The sequence below is a fragment of the Prenolepis imparis genome, unplaced genomic scaffold (assembly GCF_030444845.1).
Source record: "Prenolepis imparis isolate NDT839.2.m4 unplaced genomic scaffold, iyPreImpa1.0 SCAF_10, whole genome shotgun sequence".
NCBI classification, from domain to species: Eukaryota; Metazoa; Arthropoda; class Insecta; order Hymenoptera; family Formicidae; genus Prenolepis; species Prenolepis imparis.
The window spans coordinates 5,658,702-5,678,025 of record NW_028141168.1 but is presented as its reverse complement, the minus strand read 5'-3'; the positions used below and the strand labels follow the sequence as shown (position 1 = coordinate 5,678,025).

At 30.9% G+C, this 19,324-nt stretch overlaps 1 protein-coding gene across 3 annotated transcripts in view; it reads left to right on the top strand.

Annotated features, from left to right (window-relative positions):
• Positions 1-19,324, top strand: part of Sulf1 (Extracellular sulfatase Sulf1) — a 156,777-nt gene that overhangs the window by 135,540 nt on the left and 1,913 nt on the right. For 2 of the 3 annotated variants that reach the window (XM_083047436.1, XM_083047435.1), the window contains exons 5-16: positions 5,917-6,067; positions 6,281-6,456; positions 10,366-10,476; positions 11,861-12,153; positions 15,712-16,059; positions 16,452-16,611; positions 16,699-16,960; positions 17,067-17,249; positions 17,369-18,311; positions 18,397-18,804; positions 18,890-19,081; positions 19,195-19,282. In XM_083047436.1, the coding sequence (XP_082903562.1) occupies positions 5,917-6,067; positions 6,281-6,456; positions 10,366-10,476; positions 11,861-12,153; positions 15,712-16,059; positions 16,452-16,611; positions 16,699-16,960; positions 17,067-17,249; positions 17,369-18,311; positions 18,397-18,804; positions 18,890-19,081; positions 19,195-19,282 (3,315 nt within the window). The remainder of the gene's footprint in view (positions 1-5,916; positions 6,068-6,280; positions 6,457-10,365; positions 10,477-11,860; positions 12,154-15,711; positions 16,060-16,451; positions 16,612-16,698; positions 16,961-17,066; positions 17,250-17,368; positions 18,312-18,396; positions 18,805-18,889; positions 19,082-19,194; positions 19,283-19,324) is intronic. The other variant, XM_083047437.1, reaches the window with a different exon arrangement.

The following is a 19,324-nucleotide window of genomic DNA, read 5'->3' as shown; positions in this document are numbered from 1 at the left end:
ATAAAATATAAAGACTGAAAGTAAAATTACATATGAATTATACAAGTATTCGAATATTGAATATTCTATAACTGTAGATTTTTAGCTTCAAAAATATATATAATATCTTCTTCATTAGTTCGTAATAAAATTAGAAGATACGAATATATTTCTCGTAAAACATTCACTATAAGATTAGAATATCGGAAAATATTTTAGATAAATGTTTTCGAAATTGCTTTTGCTTCAAGTTCAGGAGTGATAGAGCAAATAAATTTTGTCTATATATTATTATCCTATATATTTGCTTATATATTATTATCAGCGATACTTTTACCTGCGAGAAGTTATAGTGACTATTTTAACTCGATTCAGTGTATAAAAGTTGATATAGCTATACATATATACAAGATAATACTAAATAAGGTACTAAACACAAAAATACATTATTAAAAATTCAAAAAATGCATATCCTGTACAAAGTCCGGATATTTTAGAAGAAAATATAACAAAAATTTGCATTTTCACTTTTCGATAACATTATCCACATATTTTTATGTGGAATTTCGTCGAGAGAAATTAATTTTTTTGAAGAGTCCACTTGAAAAATGCTCATTGGCTGTCAAGATTCGCGTTGTGCGTTATATTCGTATTAGCATCGAGAGGCTCTCATCGCGAGAGTTAGCAGTTTGACAGTTTGTTCAAAATAAAATTAAATAAAAAAATAATATGTTATAATACTTTAAACTCGATTAATATTTTTGACAGTTATCAGCTGATTTCTGTCAAAAAATATTAATCGCGGATAAAATATTATAACATATTATTTTATTTTATTTTATTTTGAACAAACTGTTAAATTACTAACCCTCGCGATGACAGCCTCTCGATGCTACAAATATAAAGCACAATGCGAATCGAAACAGTCAATCAGCATCGCGGAAAAGATGCAACAATACTCGCGAGAATCGACTTAACATGCCTTTTTTAGAAAGAGATGTTATAATATTTTAAATTCGATTAATATTTTTGACAATTATCAGCTGATTTTTGTCAAAAAATATTAATCGCAGATATAAGATAATATAACATATTATTTAAAACATGTTACTATTTTAATATTTTCAACATATTATATATACCCCCATTACCGCTGTAGAAATATTATAAAATAAACAATTTCCCACTCACCGATACGTGCAATAGCAGAGTTGTAGTACACAGCACATTGATCTGAAAACAAAATATTCAAATTATGTATATACATAATTGTGTCGAATAGTGTGTGTCGAATATCTCATAAACAATGCAGTTTAGAAAAAATGTTTTATTTTGCATACCTCACAGTTGCCCCGATGTCGCCCGATGCCTCCGCGGGCCTCCTCCTCCTCTCTTAGTCCATGGTAGCACTCACGCACTCGCGAAAACACGAATAATTACGATTACCCGACACTTTACACGGCACTCCCGACGCGCGAAACTTTACACGGCACTCCCGACGCGCGAAACTTTACACGGCACTCCCGACACGACGCGTGAATCGCACTGTGTATCGCAATGCTACCTGTAACAAATAAAATACATACATATATTAGAATAATCTTATTATTTCGCATTATAACATACACAATATAAATATGTAAGCTAGAATTAACGATAGATATATCCACATAGATAGATCGCAACACATTCGCGCGCGCGAAAACAGATTAAGTTGGGTTATGTTGGCAAGAGATTTTGCATCGAATTTTTCGCGAAATATGCGTTTCAAACAATTACGACTACATATTAACGTTGAAATTATGATATGCGATTGATAAATATTACAATGCAAAGGTTAGAAATCGTTTCTAACGATTATGCTTACTAATTAATCACAGCGGGACGCAGCTCCAACTGCCTGATACTCGCGGCGTTTCGGTAATGGCCGAAGCTATGAACATCGGCAACTTCACTCTAATAACGCGCGCGCGATACTATATACATGACTTAATATTAATAATTAATTAAAACTCGAAGGAGATTCGTTCGAAAAGATATAGCTTTAGAAAGAAAAAATATTAATCGAGAATAAGATATTATAACATATATTATTTACATTTTACTACTTTATAACTTTTACCATATTATTATTTTAAAATTTAATTAGCAAATTTTCGCTTTATTAATATTTTTTGATAGAAATCAGTTGATTAAAGCGTTAATTTGTTAATTAATTTTTTAAATAATAATATGTTTTAAATAAAATATGTTATAATACTTTAAACTCGATTAATATTTTTGACAGTTATCAGATTTCTGTCAAAAAATATTAATCGAGAATAAGATATGATAACATATTATTTACAACATATTACTATTTTATTTTTTTAACATTATTTTAAAATTTAATTAGCAAGTTAATGCTTTAATCAGCTAATTTCTAAGAAAAAATATTAATCGAGTTTAAACAAATTTTATATTATTTTTTTTAAATATAATTTTTTTAAACATAAAACCGAAGAATGGCGCGCGCTTGGATTGTTCCTAGTTACAAAAAATTTACATTCCAATTATGTTATTACTTAATAACTAAAAATTTTAATAAGTATGCCTTAATAATTAAGTCTTAATAACTAACAAGAAGCCTTAATAACTAATTTACATATACATTTGAGTCTTATAATTAAGCCTTATAATTAAGCCTTATAATTATATGAAGATATGAGCTCCCGTTCGTATATTATTTTCTATCAAACATATTTTCGTTTACGAGAAATAAGTTATATTTGCAAGTTTTATTTAAACATTTATAACAAGATTAATTTATTGATACGGTTGTCATTAGTTCATCGATTATTTATAATTTATCAAACATATTTTCCTTTATAAGAAACAAATCATATTTGACTATCTTGTGTATGTCTCCATCTGATTTATTAAAACAATATATATAGAAATAGAATATATTCAATGCTTGTCTTTTAAATAGTCGGAAAAAAATGTCAATCTTGTCCGACACAATTATCAAAAAACGCCCGCAAACGAACAACTTTCCGAATATAATCAATTACTCTTGTCACCTTTGTTTGCGCTCAGAGCCATATAATTTATGTTTGTATTATTTTTTGCGGTGGGAAATCTTTAATAAAAATAAATTTCTCGTCATTCTATAAAAATATAAAACTTTATATAAAAATATATGGGTAATTTTATCAGAAAGTAAATTTTTTGTAAATTTTTGCATGGTTTATTCCAAGATATTTCGAACAAAATGTCCGGATTTTATACAGGATATTTATTTTTTGAAATAAGATGTGTTGTGTACACATTTATGCAATATTCTTTCGAATATACATATATTCTCTCGATTACACAAACTTTTATACATTGAATCGAATTAAATATGAATAGTTTCTCATAAGTATCATTGATAATAATATATAGGCAGAATTTATTTGAGTTAGCACTCTTAAAACATTTGAAGCCAAATAATTTCATAAACATTTATCTAAAATATTATCGGATCTTCTAATGTGATGTGATAACAATGCAGCTGCAAAATGCAACTGCATTATTTTTCAAATGGACTCTTCAATACAAATAAATGTTTTTAACCAGTCTATAAAAATATAAAACTTTATATAAAATTATGTGGATAATGTTATAGAAAAGTAAAATTTTTGCAAATTTTTTTTCATATATTATTTTAAGATAGTTTGAATAAAATGTCAGAATTTCGTACAGGATATTTATTTTCAAAAATAGTAAGTGTTTTTATACCTATATGTGCATTAGTTCAAAATTCTCTCGTATAATTATACCAATTTTTCATACACTGAATTCTAAGTTGAATAGTTTCTCGTAAGTAAAAGTATACCTGATTTAATAATATATAAGCAAAATTTATTTGCGCTATTACTTTAATTAAAAACAAAATAAACTCCTAAATATTTATATAAAATATGTTAGGATCTTCAAATTTTATAAACAGATAGTGAATGTTTTATGCGAGAAACCTTCGAACTTTCTAGTTTTGAAACAAAGTATATGATATATTTATTCCGAAGCTGAAAATCTGCAGTTATAGGATATTTAATATTCGAGTATGTATATGGAGATCGGAAGTGATTTTATTTTTAGGTTTCATGTCTTATTGCCTCCTTCGCTTTTTGATTACTCTACATTCTATATTCTTGAAATTTCGTTTTTAAAGGTGGATTAATCATTCTCGTGAATAATGTTTTTATTCATACGCACTCGTTTACAACGCATACATAGTTCGAATGTGATTAAGTTGCTCGGTAATGTTATAGGAACATCCATTAGTTGTTGAATTTACGTATCACGTTTTTATGCTTACGCTGTTTCCAGCAGCTGCATAAAGTCTAAGACGATTTTTCATATACAGCATTTCATATACAAGTGATTGAAAAATCAGTCCGTACGTCTTATCCAACAACGTCTTCAAAAGCTATTGCCCCAAAAATGAGCAACTTTTAGAGTTTGTTCAACTAATCACGTCATTTTTGTTTGTGCTCGGAGCTCTACTTATGTTTGTTTTATTTTTGCGATATGAAATTTGAGTGCAAATTCTCACATATTCAAAAATTAAAGAACTTTCTACTACTAAATATGTTTAAATGTATATTCGTTCGTATATTATATTCTATCAATCTTATTTTCGTTTACGAGAAATAAGTCATGTTTGACTCCATCTAGTATGAAAACAGTGTATTTAAGGGAATACATATTATTCAATGCTTGTTTTTTAAATCGTCCTCTGTTACATCTATTTTCACACACTAGATGGAGTCAAACATAACTTATTTCTCGTAAACGAAAATGTGTTTGATAGAATATAAAATACAAACGAGAGTCGATATCTTTATATACTTATAAGATTTAATTATAAGACTTAATTATAAGACTTAATTATAAGGCCTAATTATGGGGCTTAATTATAAGTTAATTATAAGGTTTAATTATAAGTTAATTATAATTAAATATAGTTATTAAGACTTAATTATTAAGGATTTTCTTTGGTATCTTATATTTTTTTCGCATGAGAAATTTTTGAATGTGTGGGAACTAAAATCCCACCGTAAGACTTAAAACAAACATAAATTATATAATAGCTCTCTGAACACAAATGAATATGACAAGAATAGTTGAGCAAATTCAAAAAGTTGTTCAGTTCAGGGCGTTTTTGATAACGGTGTTGGACAGAACTTGCAGACTGATATGCTCGCCTATTTACACTTATTCGTTAATTTATGTATAATTATATTAGAATCAGTAAATATTTAGTCATATTTTTAATTATGAAAATTAATTTATATCTAAACCTGCATCTAATGTGTGATAATTAATTTAATCGAGACGTACAAACATTATATATATATATATATATATATATATATATATATATATATAGTATCATTTAATATCGTATTTATATTCTTAGAATAATAATCTATTGATTGTTATCTGATTGTTATAAAGTGACGAACACAGATTATTTAAATAGTGCAGAAATAGATAATAATTAAGTGTGTATGTATTTTTTTTACATTTTATTTTTTCTGAAAGATAACATAATAGGTATATGTGAAAACTAGCGGATATTTCCAAGTTAATTTTTTAACTGCGTTTTTATATATTCTTTTGTAATAATTATAATACATAATATAGTGTCATTATATTCATCAATTTTCATATTGCCGTAATATATTTTATCTCACGTTTTTATCTGACAAACTTCATACATATATTAAACTCTTATTAGAACATGAAAATAGAAATTTTGTAAAAAAATTTCAGTAGGAAAATGTTTATTACAATCACAAGCACATTTTTAATTTAAGAAAAAATAAAACAAAATTTAATGTCTGCAAGATACGATCGAAAAGTAATTTAATGACGTATATTGAACTGTTTATATTGTTTGCATTTCAGTACACCGGCGTACGATTATGCACCAAATCCTGATAAGCAGTGGATACTTCAAGTAACGCAGAAGATGCAACCCATTCATAAGCAGTTTACAGATCTCTTAATGACGAAAAGACTACAAACTTTACAGAGCGTCGACGCTGCCGTAGATAGAGTATGTATCGTGGATCACATTTGCAATGACAATTACTTACAATGTTTGAAATTTAAAGATATCATATTTTTTAATGATTTTAATTAAATTAAATAATTAAATTAAATAAATTGCTTAAATAATCATTACAATTATGTCAGTTCCAAAAAACTTTTTTATATAAAACCGAAAAAAAATATTAAAATATATATTATATTATTTATCCTATTATAGATTTATCAAGAATTAAAGGATTTGGGTGAACTGGATAATACGTATATTATTTATACGTCCGATCACGGATATCATTTGGGACAGTTCGGACTTATAAAAGGCAAGAGCTTCCCGTTCGAGTTCGATGTAAGAGTGCCATTTCTCATTCGAGGTCCTGGCGTCGAACCCGGATCCATGTAAGTCTCTCAATTACACATTCAATATTTTCAGCGTTTTTTGTTATTAAAATTTACAATTACATGCTTGATCTAGTTAGTTGGGTAACAGACTTTAGGTTGAAGTTATTTCTATGTTATGCAAGAGAAAAAAAGGACAAAGGGAAAATTATAAAATTTATATTATGTATTAACTAAAAAATTAAATATTAATGGATTTTATGTCACATGTATATATTTGTGAATCAATCATAATTGTAATCAATCGCGATAATACGTATTTGCGAAAAATATTATAAAAATAGCTGGCAATATTCGCAAGTTTTTAATTATTTGATAACGTTGTCGTTAAAAAAAGGAATAAAATAATTCTCTGATGCTTGAATTATGACGATTTCATGATGACGCCTAACTTGTTGGGACGTTACTTACTTTGCAGATACAACGATGCAAAGTATAATTACACGTTATCATTAAATGAAACTACACGATTTTTTTTAGACAGAAATGGTTTCATTTGATTTATTTTGCTTATAAAAATATTTTAGTAATGTTACCGGGAGGGGGGAGGGGGTGATGCATGTACGTGCGTATGAGAAAAAAAGGTATTTCATTCTATATGTATATATATATATTATATATTTCAAATATTATACTATTTAATTTAAGGCTCCTGGCTCCTTTCCGACCATGTCGAAATCGTGACGTCAGAGGCGAGAAAACACACGCTAAAATTTCTTAGATGCCATTTCGAAATAAAAAAATATTTCGATGAAACAGCACTTCAGATGGCTTTAGCACACTCTTAAAAAACCCCGAAAACTATCCTTTCCCCTTTATAATCAATCAACAGCTGTAAAATGTAATATTATGAAGCCCAGTCCGTCTGGTCTTTGCACATGCGCAGTCATTCCGCATGTCAAAGTCTGATATCTCGATCATTTTACAGATGTTGATTGATTATAAAGGGAAAAGGATAGTTTTCGGGGGTTTTTAAGAGTGTGTTAAAGCCATCTGAAGTGCTGTTTAATCGAAATATCTTTTCATTAAAAAATGGCATCTAAGAATTTTCAGCGTGTGCTTTCACAATCCAATATGGCCGCGGTGAGCACCCAGGAGCCTTAAAATATATATATTTTAATACATTCGTCCTATAAAATAAAACTACATATAAAACTTGAAAGACGCACGTCTATTGAATAAATCTAAATGATTTGAAGATACACATAAAATAAGGCTTTTCTGGATTTTCATCCATTAGCGGATAAAAAATTATTTTACTTTTTCATAACTTTATTACTATTTATCAGAACATGTTTGTCTGACTTTGTTAAACGAATTTAAATACTTAATATTATTAATAATGGAGATAAGATAAGATAAATAAAATATATGTATTAGGTATTTATGGAAATACATACAAGGAAAAAATGCATTCTTTCACGCGAAATACGTAATATCTATACAATACAGCATCTGTACGTAACGATAAGTTTTATAATGCAATATCAATTATATGCGCGGGAAGCATCTGCTTTCGAGTTTAATAAATCCTATCCGAATCCCAGCGTGACATTAATATCATGAATATTTTTTATACATTATTTATATTTTTGAACGAATTAAAATATCTTGTAATACAATGTAATTAATACTATTCTATCTAGTTTCTAATCGTATTTGGAATTTTAATTATACTTATCCGATTAAAATATTAGCTTATTCGTATTATACATATATGTATATTAGAGAAATATAATCCACAAAAATTTCCAGAGGAATAAATTACCACTAGATTATAAAAGAATAGAAATTGCAATCTCTCCAAAGAGAAAAACTCATATTAATTTCAATCGAATTTTTTAAATTTTTATTTGAAATATCCTCATTCTTATTTCCGATGCCACTTTTTGAAAATCCATGCTTCTTTTTTGATATCTGCATTTAGACGGATATCATCGTCTTTTTTTTTTTAGCGTCGAACTTAGCTTGTGTAGCGTTTTCTTGCCTCGCGTCTTTTATTCAAGGATGAATTCTGGAATCTCATGACATTCGAAAAATTCGATCAAGAATGTATCGGGCATTTCTGTGCCATGCTTGCTACTATGTAACAATAAGCTTTATTCGCAAGCAAAAAATTTGGTTTTTATTGCAAGATTTTTATTTTGGCTTTGAAAAATATATTGTTCTATATACTTTCTGATAACGAAATTATTATTAATAATTTAATGAAGACACAAGCTAAAAATTTTAACTTACTACAAAGTAAAGCCTACGCAAAAGTGTAGTGCAGAAAGAGTAAATAATAAAGTTATGAACAATAAAACTTTTACTCGCGCTATGGATTAAATTCCAGTTAAACCGCACATATTATGTGCCTTTTAAAAATCATTTAAATTTTTAGAAAAATTAGTTTTAAAAAGGACATTAAAAAAAGGATGACGATCTTGAAAAAAACCACCAACAGAGAAAGACGTTCTTAAAGGAATGCTGCGACCATTCTATTTGTCACGGTATTTCTTTCCAATAGCGGCAGCTTCTAAAAACGTCGTCCGTATTTGATCGATGCTTATTTTACTTTTAATTTAATATTTTATATATTATGGATATAGAAATTTATTATTAATGAATTTATTATTAATAATGTATTTTTTAAATATTAATAAATATTAATGATTTAAAAATTATACAAAATGAATCACATGCAATCTGAACGGATTAAAAATAAAAATACAAAAATATTAATGTATATATAGATAGAAAATAATGAATACATTGATAATAAATTTTCTCTTGCTACGCCATTTTTCTTGCCAATTATATTAATTTTATTTTCAATTTCGAATGTTATCTCTCTCTTTCTCTCTCTTACTAAATAATATACATACAATTGTCCCTCGTTTCGTACATACACTCTCTCGAGAGGATAACAATTTGAAGCAAGCAGTGTGCAATAATTCCTCGTTAATAAACGAGGGAATGCAGTAGCATGGCGAGGCGGTTCCGATGCCTTGTCACAGTTCGACATCAAAGGTACAATCTACTTGTTCGCTTAAACTCCGGGCAAGATTTCACGATAATAAATAGAGCGTTTGCCTGTAAGTGGCCGTTGTATGGTCGTCTCCTTGAATTACGGTGTTCCGGACACTGCCGAGAGCCCCGAAATAAATTATCCTTATAGTACGTGAAACTGAGAGCTATGAAAGACAGATGGTGAACGCAGTAATTAAAAGAACATTCAAGCCAAATGGCATTAAAAAAAATCAAATTATTCTTTTCGAGGAATGTCACATCTTCATAAAAACTATTAGGAATTAGAGAAATGGGAAATATAATAAATTATTAATTATTAATAAAAAAATGGAAAATATTAATTACAAATTTAGATTATTTTTTACCTTAATAAGCTGAAGCTATGTTAAGATGACAAGAAAAGTGTAAAGAAAATATGAATAATTTTCTATTTTTCAACACATTTTTCTATGCTTTCATTGAACTATATAAAATTAAAAATGATGTGTGTAAAAAAATTTTCTTGTTATTTTTTTAAATACAAAATCAAGCAGAATTAATTCGATAGTATTAGAATTTTTCTTTGTAGCAATAACAAAATGTTTAATTATAGATCTCCCCCCATCCAATATATCTCAGAAAAAATGAACATCATTAAATGTCATCAGCAAGTCGATAAATCTTCTTTATTTCAAATAATTCGAATACTCTGAAAGTGCGACCATATTTATAAGAAGTTGGTACGAAAGTATGCTATAATAGTGTAAGAGTCATTATAATGTTGATGTTGGCGAAACTTTGGCCAGCGCACGAATTGGGTTTCGTTCGCGGAAAGTCGTTTAAGAACAAATAAACGTCGGAAAATGTAAGCCCCCGATATTAAGGTCGTAATAAAACATAATCCACATAACGTTGCAGAGTAGACGACATAGTTTTGAACATCGATCTGGCGCCGACGTTTCTGGATATTGCTGGCGTCGAAACGCCACCGCAGATGGATGGTCGTTCCTTCAAGAAACTCTTTCTCAAGTAAGTGTACACGTTGGTAGTTTTTTTCCCTAAAGATCGTTCATTTTATTTAACACGTTCTTTTTTAATCTTTTAAGCTTATCGGTTTTTTTTGTACAGTGAAGCTTTTCATTTTAAGGCTCCTGGCTCCTTTCCGACCATGTCGAAATCGTGACGTCAGAGGCGAGAAAACGCACGCTAAAATTTCTTAGATGCCATTTCGAAATAAAAAAATATTTCGATGAAACAGCACTTCAGATGGCTTTAGCACACTCTTAAAAAACCCCGAAAACTATCCTTTCCCCTTTATAATCAATCAACAGCTGTAAAATGTAATATTATGAAGCCCAGTCCGTCTGGTCTTTGCACATGCGCAGTCATTCCGCATGTCAAAGTCTGATATCTCGATCATTTTACAGATGTTGATTGATTATAAAGGAAAAAGGATAGTTTTCGGGGGTTTTTAAGAGTGTGTTAAAGCCATGAAGTGCTGTTTATCGAAATATCTTTTCATTAAAAAATGGCATCTAAGAATTTTCAGCGTGTGCTTTCTCGCCTCTGACGTCACAATCCAATATGGCCGCGATGAGCACCCAGGAGCCTTAAAAAATTCAAAAAAATAATTTTATTATATACACTGAGAGAATTTTCTCTTAGAATTTACTCTGAAAATCATGGAAATCATGGGATATAATATGATATGGAAAGAGCTAAACTGCATAGTAAAATTAATCAAACATTTTATATTTTATTGTAATAGATATTATTATTTTTATTGTAATAAATATTAATCAAAGAAATTTTCATAAAATTCTTTCCATACCATATTGCCCCACGATTATCATGATTTTCAGGGTAAATTCTAAGAGAAAATTCTCTCTGTATACACTTAATAGGATTTAAGAGTATAATTTTATTATATTACATAAGTCAAATAATAATTCATTGATCTTAATTATTTATTAGTTATTTATAACGTTAAAATAATTTTCACGTAGATATAGAGCTTAACATTCTTAAATATCCAACTTTAATGCGGGTCACGTAATCGGATTTCAAGTCTAAAGCGAGTTAAAAAAGTACTATATTTTATTTCTTATAACTTTATTATAATCTATCAGAATTTTCAGATTTGATTAAGCGAAATCACGTTATTAAAGTCTGCTTTTTGCTCTCTGGCACCGCTTTGTGTAAATTTTACTCTGTAGCGAATGAAAATTCCCATCTTGTATGTAACTCCATTAAATTATATTAATTATAATTTAATCTGACGGGGTATAAATTATAATTTAATTTTATAATTATAATAATTTATACATGCTGTTATTATATTACGCGAAGCGTAATATTTCAAACCTCATACCGATCGCGTTCCTCGTTTGTGAGTGAAGGGTCCTTGTTACAGTGGTAAGCACGGCAGAAGGTCGAAGTTCAAGTGGCCCGATACATTCCTAATCGAGTCCTCTGGTCGTCGCGAGACTCCGGAATCCATCGCCGAATCGAAGGCGCGGGAGGCCAAGAGGCAAAACGCTACGCAGGCTAAGCAGCTATCGAGCTCGACGCCGGAAGAGAACGATGATATCCCCGATGTGGATGCGGATGTTGAAATGGAGCATCGATTTACGGAGAGCGACATCGGAAGCGATCAGGATATATCGGACGACGAAGATCTCGAAGATTCCATTATCGACGAGACAAGTGAGTTATTTGCTATTATAATTTGAGAATTTTTTATTTTATTTCGTTAGCGGAAGTTTCTTTTTTTTGGGGGGAAATATTTTTGCGATGTAAAGTATATGAAAATTTTTATACACAAGAGGGAACGTTTAAATCGAACCGATATGACAAAGATTTTAAGAATTATATAGAGAGAGAATTTTCTTTTAGAAATCGTGGGACAATATATGGTATGAAAAGAATTTTATGAGAATTTCTCTGATTAATATTTATCGCAATAAAAAATAATAATATCTATCACAATGAAATATAAAATATGTTTGATTGATTTTATTGAAAGAGTATGGTAAAATTAATCAAACATATTTTTAAAATTTTTTCCATACCATATTGTCTCACAATTACCATGATTTTCAGGGTAAATTCTAAGAGAAAATTCTCTTTGTATATATAATTCTTACATATTTTAAAATTATAATTCTTATATTTTTTAAAATACTTAAAATCTCAAAATATATGTATGTATATAAAATATATAAATGTGAGATTTTAAGAATTTTAAAAGATATAAGAATTATAATTTAAAAAATAAGGATAACAATTATATAAAATAAGAATAAAAGATAATAATTAAAATTATATAAAATAAAAATAAAAGATATAAGAATTTATATATGTGTATGCAAATGATCAATTAATTCATAAAGTTATTACACTCGATGAATTATTGAAATTTATGAGATTGTACAGATTTATATGATTCATTACATTGTGAATTATTTCCAATATTAAAATCGATTAATGGAAATCAGTCATTTAGTGGTAACGTCAAACATTTCAGAGCTTCTCTTTCTTTTATTATTCGAAAAATTAAATCAAAATGTGCTAAATGTATAAATCAATATTTTAATCTATTTATTATAATAAATAATAATATTTAATCTATTTATGTGTTCTTATTAAAGCATAAGAAACATTCAAGATCAGAATCGTGATATTTTGCTCGAATACTGAGTCAACTATATTAATTATAATTAATATCAACTATATTTAATTAATATTAATATTAATTTTATTGATGTTAATTGTAATTAATATAATTGACTCAGCATTCAAGCAAAATATCACGATTCTGATCTTGAATGCTTCTTATGCTTTAATAAGAACACACATGAATAGATTAAATATTATTATATATTATAATGAATAGATTAAAATATTCATTTATATATATACAATAATTTTCAGCAGCTCTCTCAGCATTCTAAAATATCTTTGATACAAGTCGCGTAATCAGATTTCAGTCCATGGCAGTAAATAAATCGATTTCACAAAAATGTGAGATCCGTTAATTCGACTCGAGAGTAAAATCTCTCCAAACGCATAGCAGTTGCATTACAAGACTTACCGTTACAGCCAGCTGCTGTACATTCCGTATATTACGTGTAGAAGCGTGGAAAAACGAGTTCTTTCCCTGATATGGATTAGCATTAGCATAAGTACCCGGTTCCTGGGATTGACAGAACATCTTTCGTCCTGTTACACATCTTTCGAGATTATCGAGCACTTTGTCACGGGGATATTTTCGGCGATATAAAGAAAACACGACTCTAAAAGCGATGTAAATAACTAAATACACACACTGTAAAAAAAATGTAATGTGTATTACATAAAAATATGTAAAATTACATAATAAGTGTAAAATGTATACGTTTTTATTATTTATCGTGTAATTTTACACTTATTTATGTAATTTTACATATTTTTTGTAATACATTACATTTTTTTACAGCGTGCAGGTATTTGTACCTCGCGAGAGACGGTTCTTTCTTAAACTTGTGTAAAGGGACACAACTCTTGTTGAGTTATCGCGGCGAAGAGGAGGTCTTACAAGCGTTAGTTTCTTTTTAGAGATTCTTGCAGAGAAACACGCGACGTTCAAGTTCTAATCCTACTTTATAGCCGGGTACTAATAGTACTTAAGTGTATATATATAATCGCAGTTTATTTTCCCGCTCTCGAGACAGAATTCGCAATAATATCGTCGGACAATTCCTCTTTATCGTCGCAGACGTAATAAGCTTCGACGAAACTGAGTTTCGTTGCTCTAATATCGCGTCATCTTTAATTTTACGATTGTATGTTTCCATTTAAATTTTCGTGTTGATAGCTATATATATGTTTTATGTGTGTATCATAAATGTCTTGTGAGATAAAATATCCGTTTTATTCTGAGACCACTTTGATCTCTTTCCTCTGAAGCAATATGACAATCATTTATTAAAAAATGGAACTTTTTAAAAAGAAATTCTTTAAAAAAGAGAAATCCTGTATATTCAAATTTTCCCGATAATGTGATTCGCTCCTTATTTTTCCATTAGAATAATTAATTTTATTAAAATTGTCTCTTATAAATATTTTTTGCTGTGATTAGCTTTACAAATGCCTTAATTTAAATTAATTTAAATGTCTTAATTTATTTAAATAAATTCGCGGAAATGTCGATGAGAGAAATTAATTAGGAAAAAATCCTTTGTTGCAAAATTACGTATTTCTACGCGTATTACTTTAAGTTCGGATCCGAATCTCAATAATAGGATGCACGCTAGAATTAATTTTATAAAAATTGTCTCAAATAAATATATTTTATGCTACGAAACTTTATAAATTTCTTTTAAATGTGAACACATGTATGTCAACGAGAGAAATTAATTAGAAAAAGATCCTTCGTTGCAAAATTATGGATTTTGTACGCATATTCTTTCAAGTTTGGATCCGCATCTCGATAATAGAGTGCACTAGAATTAATTTTATAAAAATTGTCTCTTATAAATATTTTTTTGCTGTAAAAATCAGCTTTAAAAATGCCTTTATTAATTTAAATTAATTTAAATGCCTTAATTATTAAATTATGTATTAAAATAAATTTATGGACACATTTATATCGATGAGGGAAATTAATTCAGAAAAGATCCTTTGTTGCAAAATTACATATTAGTACACAGAGAGAATTTTCTCTTAGAATTTACTCTGAAAATCATGGTAATCGTGGGACAATATGGTATGGAAAGAATTTTATGAGAATTTCTCTGATTAATATTTATCACAATAAAAATATCTATTAAAATAAAATATAAAATATGTTTGATTAATTTTGCTATGCAGTTTAGTAAGTTAATCAACAATTAATCAAAAAATTAATCAAACATGTTTTATATTTTATTGTGATAGATATTATTTTTATTGTGATAAATATTAATCAGAGAAATTCTCATAAAATTCTTTCCATACCATATTGTTCCACAATTGCCATGATTTTCAGGGTAAATTCTAAGAGAAAATTCTCTCAGTTATAGAATTAATTTTATGAAAATTGTCTCTTATAAATATTTTTTGCTACAAAAATCAGCTTTAAAAGTGTATTTATTAATTTACGTAAATTAATTTAAATGCCGTAGTTATTAAATTATTTATTAAAATAAATTCGCGAACGCATGTATATCGATGAGGGAAATTAATTAAAAGATCCTTTTTTCTCATTACAAAATTACATATTTATGCGCATTCTTATTCTTTCAGGTACCGATCCGCATCTTGATAATAGGGTGCATGCTGTGCACACGTCCTTCGCGACGAAGCACGAACGTCTCGCGGCGGAATGCTCGCGACCGGAAGCGCAGACCGACTGTCTTCCGGGACAGAAGTGGCGGTGCGAGAGGGACGGACACCGGTGGCGACGACACAAGTGCAGATACGCGGTGCCTACGCCGCAGAGGGTGTCCAAGAAGTGCGCTTGTTTCACACCCCACGGGGTGGTCTACACGAGGCTCGAATCCAACGATTACGACGGGCAGAGATATAGTCCCCCAAGGGATCATCGACTCACGGGTCCTTACGATGACGCGAGGGGATATTTCAGCAAACGCGGTGAATATTTCTTAGCTGACACTCTATATATTTATATATTTTATCATAGATAAAAAATAAAGGAACCAATAAAGATAAATTCCTCAAAAAAGTTATAAATGTTTAAGGTCAATTTCATTTTTAATATTAAAAAAAAATTAATTAATATAATATTACAATATTTATTATATATAAATTAATATAATATTAATATTATATTAATTTATATATAATATACCTATTATTTTTATTATACCTATATTTATATACCTATATTAATATACCTATATATTTATTATACCTATATAAATTGATTGTAATATTAATATAATATTAATAAACTATATAATATTAATTAAATAAATTAATTATTAATTGTTATAAAATTATCGTAACATGATCATTTGACATAGGCAAGCGAGAAGTGTCGGACGAGGAGTTTTTCGACTATTTCAACTTGGAGGACGACCGAGACAGGCGTGCGATCGACGAGGAAGATGACGAGAACTTCCTCCAGGAGCTGGATATGCTGGCACAGGAAGTGAAGCAAGAGTACGAGGCTGCACGAGCTAGGTATGAAGATGATATCACATCAGATATCGCGACGTTGACGTAAACTTATTACGAAATAGATGATAGCATGCATGATATGCATTTCAGAAATGGCAATGAAATAAGATTCATGGACGTCCGTGACGACGAAAGCAACAGGCAAGATAAACCCGCCGTCGACTATTTGGATTACGGCTATACTATGAACGACTTCGATCTCACCTTGGATAAGGTCATTAAAGGTCGTCTAAATGTGGACGACGTGGTAAAAAGGCACAGGAGAGTACGAAGAAGCGTTACGAAGAAGGATCCTATAGAGCATGTCACCAAAATCATGGAGAGCATAGAGGAAGAATTGGATGACCTGAAGGTAAGATTTGGTATCATCTCGACTCTCTCTCTCTCTCTCTCTCTCTCAGTTACTTCGCGTATCGTCGCGCGATAAAAAGGCCGATTTGCAATCTTCTTATCAATAGCAAACTCAAGTTCGTCACTCATCCGAGATAGAGAAGACGCTGTCGCCAAAGTGTCTGGTTTTACCGGAAGGCGGCGTGAATTGCACCGAAGCTGTGTACCAGGATCCTAACGAATGGCGGATTTCGAGACGAGAGATCGAGCAACAAATCCGAGAGATGCGGATACAACTGGAAACGTTGAAGGTAAATTAGTGCTGATTAATTAATTAATTAGTATTCTACTAATAATTAATATTTAATAAGTATATAACTATTAGTTAGTTTTTTATAACAATTAATTATGATAACGAACATCTTTGCAGGAGATTCGCCGGCACTTGATGATCAAACGACCCCAGTTCGCGGACAATGAAGAGAAGCTCGCCGACGCTGAAGAAACCCTCGATTCGCACAAGACTCATCATCATCCCCCGAAGGCTCACGCGAGTCGTCATCATAAGAAACACGATAAAGCTGCTCACACTACCACAGATCGCGACGCGACTACAGAGTCCATTGCTAAGATTGGTACAACCCTAAATAAGGAGAGGGTGTCGACGACGGTGGAAGGGAAGCTGGATAAATACAATACAACTCCTTTAGAGACTTTTACTGCCGAAACCTTTGTCGAAACGTCAACGACGACGATTTCGACGACGATCAAGCCGAAGAAGACGCCCCGTCGCCAGAGGACGAAGGAAACGTCCGCGAACAGGACGGAAATCGAAGAGGACAAGTCGCAGAGGCGCAGGAAGGTGCATCATCATCGTAAAAACAACACGCTGCTCACCAATAGTGTTCACGACGATATCCCTCGTATGAATACAACCGATATCAGTGACTTAGCATCGTCTACAACTACTCGAGATCCTACAACGACTCGCGAGAGACAGACTTTCGGTCGACAAAGATACACGACTGTTCCTACTACAATTGCGGAAGCTAGTACCGCGAGACGAGAAGTCATCGATGTATTCAGGACCAGCAGCGACTTCAATCAAGATCATACCACGGAATCAATCGCGATTTCTGAATCGGGGACGACTACGACTTCGATATACACGACGGAGAACCTTCCGAGAACCAGCTCGTTCATCGGAAAGGGTTCGAGTTCTAATCGACCTCGAAATATATCCCTGACACAGACTATCACGCCACTGCCGAGGAAGTATTCCAAGATACAGAGGAATAGGACGTCAGGAACTCTGGGACCAGCTAGGATAGACGTTACCATTCTCGAAGCTCCCGAGAGGAAACATAAACAGGGTAAAGATTGCGAGTAAAAAAATATTTACGATCATCCTGCTATCTTCAATCGGTTTTTTTTTTCATCGTACGATTTTTAATCCAGGTATAACCACCAACATCAATAACAATAACAGCCGGTTACCGCTGATGAACAACAATCCGTCGGAGGCTCGACACAAGTGTTACTGCGCGTCAGATACGAAGAAGGACGAGAAGGAGCTGGCCAGGGAGGAGAGACGCAGATTGAAGGAGGAGCGTTTGAAGAAGAAGGAGCGAAAGCTGAGGAAGAAGGCCAAGCTTGAGAAGGAATGTCTGACGGAGAGGATGAACTGTTTCGAGCACGATAACGATCACTGGCGTACAGCCCCTCTGTGGAACGCGGGACCATTCTGCTTTTGCATGAACGCCAATAACAACACGTATTCCTGCATACGCACAATCAACGCGACGCATAATTTCCTTTACTGCGAGTTCACGACCGGACTGGTGACGTATTATAATTTAAGAATCGGTAAGTATATACGCGAAAGAAATCTTCGGAGACGCGAAATCTCGAGGAAGAGACGACACTGATAGATATCTTAATTTTTTTTTAGATCCATTCGAACAGTGGAATAGAGTGTCGTCTCTGACACCTTCCGAAAGATCGTATCTGCATGATCAACTGGAGCATTTGAAGGGATGCAAGGGTACCTGGGACTGTACAATCGGCAGTGCTAGGGAAGCCATGCCGCAGTTGCAGCAACATCAACGATATGTCCCGAAGAGAAAATATAACGATGCGTTCGGTACGTTTTCGTTAAAGATATGAGCGAACACTTATACGTTATATTTAGAATGTAGAACATAAGAATTCAATTATCAAAATTTGACAAAAATTTTATCATAATTATTTTAACAGAAGAAATATTTGCACCTTCGACATTACAAATTATACGCGAAAGCGAACTCGGCGGCCCATCGAATAAAAGACGGAAGAAGTTGCATAAGTAAGGGATATAATTTTTAATTTTTTCACAGAATAATTTAAC